The sequence below is a fragment of the Vulpes lagopus genome, chromosome 7, assembly GCF_018345385.1.
Source record: "Vulpes lagopus strain Blue_001 chromosome 7, ASM1834538v1, whole genome shotgun sequence".
Lineage (NCBI taxonomy): Eukaryota > Metazoa > Chordata > Mammalia > Carnivora > Canidae > Vulpes > Vulpes lagopus.
In genome coordinates this window covers 10,546,593-10,559,712 of record NC_054830.1, presented here as the reverse complement: position 1 = coordinate 10,559,712, position 13,120 = coordinate 10,546,593, and the positions used below count along the sequence as shown (strand labels likewise).

The following is a 13,120-nucleotide window of genomic DNA, read 5'->3' as shown; positions in this document are numbered from 1 at the left end:
TCATTTTATTTTTTAAAGTTTTTTTTATAATAAATTTATTTTTTATTGGTGTTCAATTTGCCAACTTACAGAATAACACCCAGTGCTCATCCCATCAAGTGTCCCCCTCAGAGCCTGCCACCCAGCATTCATGAGAGAGAGAGAGAAAGAGAGAGAGGCAGAGACAGGCAGAGGGAGAAGCAGGCTCCACGCAGGGAACCTGATGTGGGACTCGTTCCCGGGACTCCAGGATCACACCCTGGGCTGAAGGTGGCACTCAACTGCTGAGCCACCTGGGCTGCCCAAGTTATCGTTTTAAAATGGAACCCAGTATTTCCATGTTCATGAGAGGCTCACCAAGTGCAATTTAGGTATTTATACACATTCTTCAGGGTAAAGGTAATCAGATGTTGATAGTTTGCCGTGTATCATTTCTTTCAAAATTATTTTTGACTGGGGGTGAAAAAAGCATGATAGTAACACCATGCCAGGAGGCCAGAGTACACATCCAGTGTGGATGTGTGTGTTGTGTGTGCAAGTGCATGTATGTGTGTGTACGTGCATGTGTATGTGTGTGACTGCATGAGAATCCTCAGGGCAATGGTAACCAAGTTCCAAATACTCCAATCTGTGACCTTTAAATGCCAGAGTGTTAACCAACAGATGGAAATAAGGAAGGAATTCATCTGCTGAAGGGGGAAGCAGGGTCATTCATGTGTCAATATCAAGGTTACCCAAAAGAGATACGTCATGACTGTGGCAGCCTGAGGGTTTCTATGGTAATTGTGTCCCACACCTGAGAGTGTGTTTACTCAATATGGTTGTTTTTGGAATGCATGCTTCAGAAATAAAAAAAAAAAAGTAATGTCAGGCACTTGTTCTACAAAGATGCTACTGTGTTTCCTAACTGGTCTCCTAGTTTTACTCTGTGGTTCAGGTGAGTGTCCAGAAAGCCCACCATAGCCCCTGTAAACACTAATTAGCAAGTACATATCTCCCAGTGGAGTCTACATGAAAAGACAAATTTGAACGAACAGATGGACCTGGTATGTTCTTAGTGTCAGGACGACCATAAATATGACAAAACAAAATTTCCAAATACTCATTTTGTTACTACACAAAATATTTCTTTATTTCTTTTTTTTTTTACATCACTGTTCATGCTGTGCATGTATTTATTGAAGCATGGAACATTAGTGTCTACACTGGGGAGTTTATTCATTCATTGAGGTGAGGGGTATTTTTTTTTTTAGTTTCTTTTGTTATATCACCAAATTATCTTCCTGTCTCTACTTGAAAACTTCTAATTCTTCCTACCATATGACTCTTCTTATTGTTACACAAAATAACTCCCTTTTCCTAATATTTGTCACAAATGCTAAAGGATAGTGAATGAGCAGTATCAGTATCATCCATTTTGTTCCTCTTTTTTCTCAGAAATCCTTCCCCCTGCTTGACCAGAGGATGTTTCACACAAGAGCTGGACGTCTTCCCGGTCATGTGGTTCAAGGTCACCAGTTCTGCACAAATATGCATGTCCTTCAAGTTCTTCAGTGACCTAGAAGGGAGTCCACATATAGTCACTTGTTCATAAAGTCATGGGAATTAAGCTTGAATAAGAGAATGATCATGACTTCCCTCCTCATTTGTAGATCATATGCCACAGATAAAAAGCAGCACATGTTCTAATTGCCTCATGGATGTTTACTTGAATTATTGTGTCAGTCAGATCTTGCTGTGTAACAGGTTGTCCTTGGCAAATAGGATATCATTATGGTGTGGGTGGCCAAGCACAATGGCCAAGAAAGAATTCTTGACACTTTTTTTTTGGTATAAATGGTGCTTTTGTTATAGCATGGGGACAGGACCTGTTGGCAGAAATTGCTTGCACTGGAATTTTGAGAAGTGACTGATCCTATACTTTCAAGTTTGTGGAGGGAGGTTGATAAAGATAATGTATGTTTCTAAGGAATTAAAGGAGATACCCTAAAATGAAGAGACAGAGTGCACATGAAAGTTTCCATTTGTGCATAAATTAAGACTGCATAATTTAATTTAAGACTGCTCATTAAAGAGTGGTCAATTAATGTCTCCTGGGAGCCTGTGAGAAATGCAGAATCTCTGGGCCACTCAAAACCTGTGATCAGATTCTGATTTTGTAGTGGGATCCATGTGGATTCACAGGCACATTGATCCTGGTCCAGGTGGGTTTCTCACCTTTTATGGTTGACATTTGTGGCAGAATAATAACATTTTAGAGGTGCTTTCCTTTGGATTGTAGGTATTCAGTAGCATCCCTTCAGACATTGCCTGACATCCCTTGGGGCAAATTCATTTCTTGTTGAGAACCACTGACCCAGAGCTTGAGAACTAGAAGCATCCTGACAGAAAAATACTCAAGGCCCACCACATAGTCATATATTAAATGTAGACATTTAGACAATGTCAAGCACCGTTTCTACAATAGAGTTCAAAAGTGTGCATCCTCAGGGATAACATGTTTATAAATACTGAATCAAACAATCCCTAGAGATGCAAGCTCACATAATACTTAGAAAGATCTAAACACTTCTGTTCTTATCATCAACCATTTTATTTATTTTTTAAAAAAATATTGATTTATTTGAGACAGAGCACATATGAGCAGAGGGGAGGGGCAAGGGAGAGGGAGAAGCAGACTCCCCACTGTCAGAGAGTCCAATTTGGGGCTCCATTCCAGGACCCTCAGATCATGACCTGAGAAAAAGGTAGATGCTTAACCAACTGAGCCACCTAGGTACCCCTTCAACATTCAAGTTCACCCATTCAAGTTTTATAACAAGGGGATAAAGGACAGTTTTAATCCTTGATAAAGTAAGAAATTCCTAATTATAACAGCAAATGTGTCTTGAAGTCAATGGGTATAGTGGCCAAGCTTTATTATCAGAAGAACCCACTTCTCCACTTTACTGAAAAGAAAAATAGATCCTGTCTGGAGATAGCAGGGCTGGGTCTCCACCACATGTCAATAATTTGAAGATAAAAAGACCTCATCCAGCCAAGTTCTTGGGTCTTAGACTTGTAGAAAATTATAACTCAGAGTTGGGATAAGGTACTAGGAGATTCACACATGGAAGGGGTCACGGCCAGGGAAAATGAGTTAAAAAAGTAAAACAAACTAGATTCACTTGACCTTTAACCTAGTCTTTTGGGACCTGAGATTCATTAGGAAAACGTCCCTTTTGCCCAGAGGACTTTCACTTGGGAATCGTGTGCGTAGAAGTTGGAGTCACAAGAAGGAAATGTACCTAATGAGCAGATACAGGGAGCTGTAATATCTCCTCATCTCCTGTACCCCAGCCCCTATTACCTTGGACAGTAAGGGCCATGCTTCTCATCTCTTTGTTTCAAGTCCTATTTCTGCTGGGGGCCAATGCTTCACTCCTTCCTTCTGCCTTGGCTGAGGACAGACCTTTAGTCCCTATCATCTGCCATGCAGGAAGGAAGTCAGACTTCCACAAGGTGACCTTCCTCTCAAACACCCAGTCAGGTGAGTCCAACATGCCAGTGGATTGTGGATGAGAGGGGCAGTGAGAATGGAAGCCGAAAACATGGACCTGAGAGCCAGCCTAACTCTGGGAAACGAACTAGGGGTGGTAGAAGGGGAGGAGGGCAGGGGATGGGGGGGAATGGGTGACGGGCACTGAGGGGGACACTAGATGGGATGAGCACTGGGTGTTTTTCTGTATGTTGATAAATTGAACACCAATAAAAATTAATTTATAATAAAAAAAATAAAAGGCAAAAAAAAAAAAAATCAACTTAGCCCAGAACCAGTAATCACTGTGCTGTTGTTTGTCTTGATTAAGTAGCTAATTCATCTATTCAGTGCTGGTGTCAATTTCACAGAGTGCCTGCTGCTCACACTTTATTTATTTTATTTTATTTTATTTTATTTTATTTTATTTTATTTTATTTTATTTTATTTTATTTATTTTACTTTGGATCATTTGGTTATTTTTTAAATATTTTTTATTGGAGTCCGATTTGCCAACATATAGTATAACACCCAGTGTTCATCCTGGCAAGTGCCTCCCTGAGTGCCTATCACCCAGTCACCCCCTCCCCCCACCCACCTCCCATTCCACTACCCCTTGTTTGTTTCCCAGGGTTAGGTGTCTCTCATGTTTTGTCACCCTTTCTGATATTTCCCACTTATTTTCTCTCCTTTCCCCTATAATCCCTTTCACTATTTTTTATATTCCCCGTATGAGTGAAACCATATAATGTTTGTCCTTCTCTAACTGACTTCCATCAGCATAGCTCACACTTTTAAAAGTCTTTCATATTCTTTATCATTAAGTTGCGATTATACCAATGTTAGAAAAAGTACGTTGAGATTTTTAAGCTCAATGTGCAATTCTAATTGGGTGGGATTTTATCCTCTGGGGGTCATTGATAACTGTCTGGAGCCAGCTTTGCCTCCACACTGCTTATATATTCCTTCTCCATCACTGCAGACTTTTTGTTCTTTAGTACCCTATGCTCTTTGCTTACATAATGCCTGAAACATAGTCAGCACTCAGTTTATATTCCTGAAATATATAAAGAATTTCTCAGTGAAATTATAAAAATATGGTGTTTTAAGAAATAAGCCATTTGAAAAAACATATCCGATGTGACACAGCCAATCCCCTAAAGAGGACTATATATATACATATATAGTAACATTTCAAATCTGTGAGTAATGCAAGTTTGTGTGAAAATCAGTCACGCTATTTCTCTTTCCCAGAAGTCACTTCCATCCACCAAATGGAACCAGGAAATGATACACAAATTTCAGAATTCCTTCTTCTGGGATTATTAGAAGAACCAGAACTGCAGCCCCTCCTATTTGGGCTTTTCCTCTCCATGTACCTCATCACTGTCTTTGGAAACTTGCTCATCATCTTGGCTGTTGGTTCTGACTCTCACCTCCACACCCCTATGTACTTCTTCCTTGCCAACCTGTCTTTTGTAGACATCTGTTTCACTTCCACCACAATCCCTAAGATGCTTCAGAACACCCAGACTCAGAGCAAAGTCATCACCTATAAGGGTTGCATTACACAGATTTATTTTCTCATAGTCTTTGCCGTGTTGGATGTCCTTCTCCTGAGTGTAATGGCCTATGACCGCTATGTGGCCATCTGTTACCCTCTGCACTACATGGTCATCATGAATCCCCGGCTCTGTGGTCTGCTTGTTCTGGTGTCCTGGATCATGTGTATCTTGAACTCCTTGTTACAAAGTTTAATGATGTTGCGGCTTTCCTTCTGTACACACTTCCAAATCCCCCACTTTTTCTGTGAACTCAATCAGATGATCCAACTTGCCTGTTCTGACACCTTTCTTAATAACTTGGTGATGTATTTTGCAGCTGTCTTGCTGGCTGGTGGTCCCTTCATTGGGATTCTTTACTCTTACTCTAAGATAGTTTCCTCCATACTTGGGATCTCATCAGCTCAGGGAAAGTATAAAGCATTTTCCACCTGTGCATCCCACCTCTTGGTTGTCTGTTTATTTTATTGTACGATGCTTGGTGTGTACCTTAGCTCTGCTGCTACCCACAGCTCTCACTCAAGTGCAGTGGCCTCAGTGATGTACACAGTGATCACACCCATGCTGAATCCCTTCATCTACAGCCTGAGGAACAGAGACATAAAGAGGGCTCTGAAAGCATTCTTTGTGAAGGAGACTCCACATGGCCAATTGTCAAAAGACTGAAGAAGTGGCTGAGACTTCAGAGATCAAAGCCTCTGGGTCAGAAATGAATTTTATTCATATTGTATGACAAGTATTCCTCTTTCTGTTGATTTCCTTGTCTTCAACTTCTCTATGCCATGTATGTAATTCTATTAAGCTCTGCTCTCTTTGATATACTAGTGTTTTCCTTTGTATTTCCCACTTTCTGAAATTTATTTCCAACTATGGATCTGAAATATTTGGAAATTTCATTTACCTGAGACAACAGACATTTTTTATAAGTTTTTAAAATTTATTTGTGTATGTGAGAGAGAGAACACTGATAGCGAGATGGGCAGAGGGAGGGAAAGGGACAAGAAAACTCCCTGCTGAGCATGGAGAAGGACTTAATTCCAGGACCCCAAGATCATGATATGAGCCAAAGTCAGATGCTTAACTGATCTAGCCACCCAGGTCACCCAACATAGATTTTCTTTTAAGAATGAAAGGGAGACAGAACATAAAGACTCCTAACTCTGGGAAACGAACTAGGGGTGGTGGAAGGGGAGGAGGGCGGGGGGTGGGTGTGAATGGGTGACGGGCACTGAGGGGGGCACTTGACGGGATGAGCACTGGGTGTTATTCTGTATGTTGGCAAATTGAACACCAATAAAAAATAAATTTATTATTTAAAAAAAAAGAATGATCTTTCTCAAATGACAATTTCATACCAAATAATTTTTGCTTTCTTATTTTTACTACAAAAATTGTCATGAGTGATACTACATCTAGGGAATAAACTACAATTTATGGCCAATTTATATGATTTTATAGTAGAGGAAAATGTGAGATTTTTTTTTCATTTTTATGTATGACATTCCTTTGTATATCTATTTTAACTGCCCTTCTTGATAGTGGAAACAACATATCTGCATGTTTTTTGGTGTTCACACAGCTTTATTGTCCTCATAAGAATCCTGTTCTCTTTCAGCTTGTTGTCTGCAATGCATACCTTAGTCACTACCTTAGTCAAAATATTCATCAAACACGTTTCTAAAAGAAGCCTTCATTGAATGACAAATTTTAATAAATATATTGACTTAGTATATGACCTTGGAACAGATGACTTTTAATATCATAAAGCAAAAATTTTAATTTACACATTGTACTCTTCTAAATATTGATTCCTCATGCTATATGTCCATTCATTGAAGTATGGAGGGTTGGTGCCCATTTGTAAGGCGGATTACACATACAAGGAAAGGACTAAGTGGCAATTTCCTATTTTTATTAAGTTATGTACTTGTTTTGATCTGAAATCTTTCAGTGGTGCCTATGGTATGTCTCCTTTCATTGTAATAATGGAAACATACCTCCCTTCCTTCTGGATTTTGCTGTAACTATGAAAGGGATGGCGAATGATCATTATCATTATCATCCATTATACATGACTATCATGCTTAGGATTCTAATTATCTTTCATGATCAAAGAATGACTCAAGAGAGAGCTTGCATTCCTGTCTGGTCATGTGAATCAGGGTCACCAGTATTTCTCCACAAACATGTGTATCTCTTTAACCTTACCTGGTAACTGGAAAATGAATTTCAATGAGTTTTTAAATGCAGTTGTCTGATTTACACTGAAATAACAGAGTAGCCATGAATACTGTCTTTAGTAAGTATAAGAAGAAATGCCAAGAAGAATCATCAATAGCTTGTGATAAATGTCCTCATTTTTTTTCAAATTTTTATTTAATTTCCAGTTAGTTAACATACAGTGCAATGTTGGTTTCAGGAGTAGAATTCAGTGGTTCATCACTTATATACAATACCCAGTGCTCATCCCAACAAGTGCCTTCCTGATACTCATCACTCATCTAGCCCATCCTCTACTCACCTCCAACCATCAACCCTCAGTTTGTTCTTGATCCTTAGTAGTCTCTTATGGTTTGTTTCCCTCAATTGCTCGTTCTCTCTCTGTCTCTTTTTCTACCCCCCCCCATAATCTCATCTGTTTTGTTTCCTAAATTCTACATATGAGTGAAATTATATGGTATTTGCCTTCCTCTGACTTATTTTGCTTAGCATAATACACTCTAGCTACATCTGTCATTACAAATGGCAAGATTTTGTTCTTTTTGATGGCTGAGTAATATTCCATTGTGTGTGTGTGTTTATAGATATACCACATCTTTATCCATTCATCTGTCAATAGACATTTGGGCTCTCTCCATAGACTGGCTTTTGTTGATTATGCTTCTGTAAACATTGGGGTACATGCACCCCTTCCAACCTGTATGAGATGAGATGAGAGTGGACATCCCTGTCATGTTCCTGACTTAGAGGGAAAGCTCTCAGTTTTTCCCCATCGAGGATGATATTAGCTCTGCTCTTTCATATATGTCCTTTATGATGTTGGTGTATATTCCATCTATCCCTTTGTTGGTGGTTTTTATCAAGAAAGGAAACTATTTTGTCAAATGTTTTTTCTGCAGCTACTGAGAGAATCATTTGGTAACTTTTGTGTTTAAATCATGTTGTTTTGGGGCTTTTAAAAAATTTAAATCCAATTAATTAACATATAGGGTTATTAATTTCAAAGGTAGAGTTCAGTGATTCATCAGTTGCATATAATACCCAGTTCTCACTACATCATGTGCCTTCTTTAATGTCCATCACCCAGTTACCCCATCCTCCAGACTCCCCACCAGCAACTCTCAGTTTATTTCCTATGATTAAGAGTCTCTTATGGTTTGTCTCCCTCTCTGATTTCATCTTATTTTTCCTTCCCTTCCCCTATGCTGCTCTGTTTTGTTCCTTAAATTCTACATATGAGTGAAATCATATGAGAATTGTTTTTCTCTGATTTTTTTCACTTAGCATAATACCTCTAATTCCATCCACCTTGTTGCAAATGGAAAGATTTCATTTTTTTGATGGCTGAGTAGAATTCTATTATTTATATTTACCACATCTTCTTTATCCATTCATCTGTCAATGGACATCTGGTCCCTTTCCATAGGTTGGCTATTATGGACATTGTTGCTATAAAAATTGGGGTGCATCTGTCCTACTGTACTTTTGGTTTCTTTTTCATTGATTTCTGCTCTAATCCTTATTAATTATCTTCTCTTGCTTGGTTGAGGCTTTATTTGCTGTTCTTTCTCCAACTCCTTCAGGTGTATGATTAGGTTGTGTATTTGAAACTTCTCTTGTTTCTTGAGTAAGTCTGTATTGTTATGTATTTCCTTCTTAGGAATGCCTTTGCTGCATCCCAAAGGTTTTAAAAAGTTGTGTTTTCGGGCAGCCCTGGTGGTGCAGCGGTTTAGCGCCGCCTGCAGCCTAGGGCATGATCCTGGAGACCCTGGATCGAGTCCCATGCCAAGCTCTCTGCATGGTGCCTGCTTCTGTCTCTGCCTCTCTCTCTGTGTGTGTCTCTATGAATAAATAAATAAATAAATAAATAAATAAATAAATAAATAAGCTTTAAAAAATAAAAAGTTGTGTCTTCCTTTTCATTTGTTTCTATGAATTTTTAATTCCTTTTTTATGAACACATTAAAAATCAATTTGCCAACATATAATACATTACATCATTAGTTTCAGATGTAGTTTTCACTAATTCATCAGTTGCATATAACACCCAGTACTCATCACATAATATACCCTCTTTAGTGTCCACCACTCAGTTACCCCATAGTCCCTACACATTTCCCCTTCAGCAACTGTCAGTTTGTTTCCCAGAGTTAAGAGTCTCTCATGATTTGACTTCCTTTCTGATTTTCCACTCATATATGTAATATAAGAAGCAATGAAAGAGATCATAAGGAAGGAGGGGAACCTGAAGGAGAAATTTTTTAAAATTCTTCTTTAATTTCCTAATTGACTTATTCATTCTTTAGCAGGAGGTTCTTTAAGCTCCAAGGATTTGCGTTCCTTCCAAATTTTCTCTTGTGATCGAGTTCAAGTTTCAAAGTATTGTGGTCAGAAAATATGCAGGGAATGATCCCAATCTTTTGGTGCCAGTTGAGGTCTGGTTTCTGACCCAGTATATGATTTATTTTGGAGAATGTTTCATGTGCACTCACGAAGAATGTGTATTCTGTTGCTTTAGGATGGAATGCCCTAAATATATCTGTGATGTTCACCTGGTCCAGTATGTCATTCAAAGTTCATGTTTCCTTGTTGATCTTCTACTTTGAAGATGTGGTCATGCTGTGAGTGGGGTGTTAGAGTCCCCTACTATTATTGTAGTATTATCAAAGTGTTTCTTTAATTTTGTTATTGTTTGGTTTATATAATTGGTTGATCCAAAGCTAGGAGCATAAATATTTATAATTGTTAGATATTCTTGTTGGATAGACCCTTTAAATAGGATACAGTGTCCCTCTTAATCTCTTATTGCAGTCTTTGGTTTAAAATAAAATTTTTCTGAGATAAAGATTGATACCCCAGCTTTCTTTTGAGGTCCATTAGCATGATAAATTGTTTTTCACCCCTTCATTTTCAAACTGGACATACCTTTGGGTCTAAAATGGGTTTGTAGGCAGCATATGGATGGGTCTCACTTTTTTATCCAATCTGATATCCTGCGTCTTTTGAGAGGAGTATTTAGTCCATTTACACTCAGAATAACTATTGAAAGATATGAATTTAGTGCCATTGTATTACCTGTAAAGTCCCTGTTTCTGTAGATTGTCTTTGTTCTATTCTAGTCTGTTATTTTTGGGTTGCCTCTTCGCTTAAAGGATCCCCTTTAATATTTCTTGCAGGCTGGTTTAGCAATCACAAATTCTTTTAGTTTCTGCTTGTCCTGGAGGCTTTTTGTCTCCTTCTTTTTTTGAATGATAGCCTTACTGGATAAAGTATCTTGGATGCATATTTTTCTCATTTAGCACCTTGAATATATCATGCCAGTCCCTTCTAGCCTTCCAGGACTCTGTGGATAGGTCTGCTGCCAGTCTAATGTTTCTACCCTAGTAAGTTAAAGACCTCTTGTCTTGGAGGCCACTTGATGGGATTAGCATTGAGTGTTATATGTTAGCAAATTGAATTTAAATTTAAAAAATTTTAAAACTACCTCTTGTCAAGCTGCTTTCAGGATTTGTTCTTTGTCTCTGAGATTTGGAAGTTTCACTATTAAATGTGGAAGTGTAGATCTATTATTATTGATTTTGGGGGGGTGGTTTCTGTGCCTCCTGGATTTGAATGCCTGTTTCCTTCCCCAGATTAAGGAAGTTCTCAGCTATGATTTTCTCTGATATACCTCTGGCCCTATCTCTCTTTCCTCATCTTTTGAGATCCCAATTATTCTAATATTGTTTCATTTTATGGCATCACTTATCTCTTGAATTCTCCCCTCATAATCCAGTAGTTGTTTATCTCTCTTTTACTCAGCATCTTTATTTTCCATAACTTTTCTCTTGTATCACTAATTTTCTCTTCTGCTTCATTTATCCTAGCAGTTAGAGCCTCTATTTTTATTTGTATCTCATTAATAATTTTTTATTTTGCCTTGATTAGATTTTGGTTCTTTTATTTTTCTAGAAATAGATTCTCTCTCTCTCTCTCTCTCTCTCTCTCAACTCTCTCTCTTTTTTAGGTGTTTAAGGTTGCAAGGCTTCTTTTCTTCTTCTTAGTTATTTTTGCTTATTTATTTATTTATTTATTTATTTATTTATTTTTGTACATTTTTTTATTGGAGTTCGATTTGCCAACATATACTATAACACCCAGTGCTCATCCCGTCAAGTGTCCCCGTCAATGCACGTCACCCAGTCACCCCATTCCCCCATCTACCTCCCCTTCTAGTACCCCTTGTTTCCCAGAGTTAGGAGTCTCTCATATTTTGTCACCCTCTTTGATATTTCCCACTCATTTTCTCTACTTTCCCTTATAATACCTTTCCCTATTTTTTATATTCCTTGTATGAGTGAAACCATATAATGATTGTCCTTCTCTGATTGACTTACTTATTATTACTCAGCACAATACCCTCCAATTCCATCTGTGTTGAAGCAAATGGTGGGTATTCATCATTTCTTATGGCTGAATAATATTCCATTGCATGTATAGACCACATCTTCTTATCCACTCATCTTTTGATGGACACTGAGGCTCCTTCCACAGTTTGGCTATTGTAGACATTGCTGCTATAAACATTGGGGTGCAGGTGTCCTGGCTCTCATTGCATCTGTATCTTTGGGGTAAATCCCCAGTATGGCAATTGCTGAGTCATAGGGTAGCTCTATTTTTAACTCTTTGAAGAACCTCCACATAGTTTCCAGAGTAGTTGTGCCATAGCAAGATATTCTCTCGTGTTTTTTAGGCTTTTTATCAAACCCAGCTAGTATCTTTACAATCATTATTCTGCACTCTAGTTCTGACATCTTATTTATATCCATACTGACTAGATCCCTGGCAGTCAGTACTGCCTCTTGTTCTCTTTTTTAAGGTAAGTATTTCTGTTTTGCGCTTCTGTCCAAAGAAGAATAGATGAACAAGAGAACAAAACACTTAAATAGCAACAATGACTCCAGAGAAATATACACTAAAAAAACTGGAAGAGGGATCCCTGGGTGGCGCAGCGGTTTGGCGCCTGCCTTTGGCCCAGGGCGCGATCCTGGAGACCTGGGATCGAATCCCACGTCGGGCTCCCAGTGCATGGAGCCTGCTTCTCCCTCTGCCTATGTCTCTCCCTCTCTCTGTGTGACTATCATAAATAAATAAAAATTAAAAAAAAAAAAGATTAAAAAACTGGAAGAGAGCCAAAACCAAAAATAATTAATTACTTAATTAATTAAAATTTAAAGAGAGAGAGAGAATGTAATCAGACAGGTGACTACAAGAGAGCAATACACCGAATCCTATGTGTGTTTTGTTCTGTTAGAAAACTAGATTCCAAAATTATAGAGAAAGAAAAACTTACATATGCATAAAAAATAATTAAATAAAATGAATGGACAGAATTTATCTGTAAACAAAAATTAAAAAACAAAAAAAAGAATATAAACGGAGAGGTGAACAGAATAGAGCAATACGTTGTATCATGGGTATATATTTGCTTTTTTTACTAGAAAAAAACGAGAATCCAAAAGTGTAAAGAAAGAAAACTTAAATACATGCAAAAATGAAATTACAATGAAAGCATATAATGTCTTCCTCTGTGAAATTTCTGTTTATGTCTTTTGCCCATTTCATGATTGGATTGTTTGTTTCTTTGTTGTTGAGCTGAATAAGTTCTTTATAGATCTTGGAAACTAGCCCTTTATCTGATACGTCATTTGCAAATATCTTTTCCCATTCTGTAGGTTGTCTTTTAGTTTTGTTGACTGTATCCTTTGCTGTGCAAAAGCTTCTTATCTTGATGAAGTCCCAACAGTTCATTTTTGCTTTTGTTTCTTTTGCCTTTGTGGATGTATCTTGCAAGAAGTTACTG

The 13,120-nt window shown here is 38.0% G+C and overlaps 1 protein-coding gene across 1 annotated transcript; it reads left to right on the top strand.

Moving 5' to 3' along the window:
- Positions 1-4,770: 4,770 nt before the first annotated feature.
- Positions 4,771-5,724, top strand: LOC121495072 (olfactory receptor-like protein OLF4). Its single transcript, XM_041762368.1, has one exon. The coding sequence runs from the start codon at positions 4,771-4,773 to the stop codon at positions 5,722-5,724; it is 954 nt and encodes a 317-aa protein (XP_041618302.1).
- The last annotated feature ends 7,396 nt before the right edge of the window (positions 5,725-13,120 follow it).

Excerpts from the sequence above, each read along its gene's own strand:
- LOC121495072 (XM_041762368.1), top strand. The coding sequence starts at position 4,771 with ATGGAACCAGGAAATGATACACAAATTTCAGAATTCCTTCTTCTGGGA.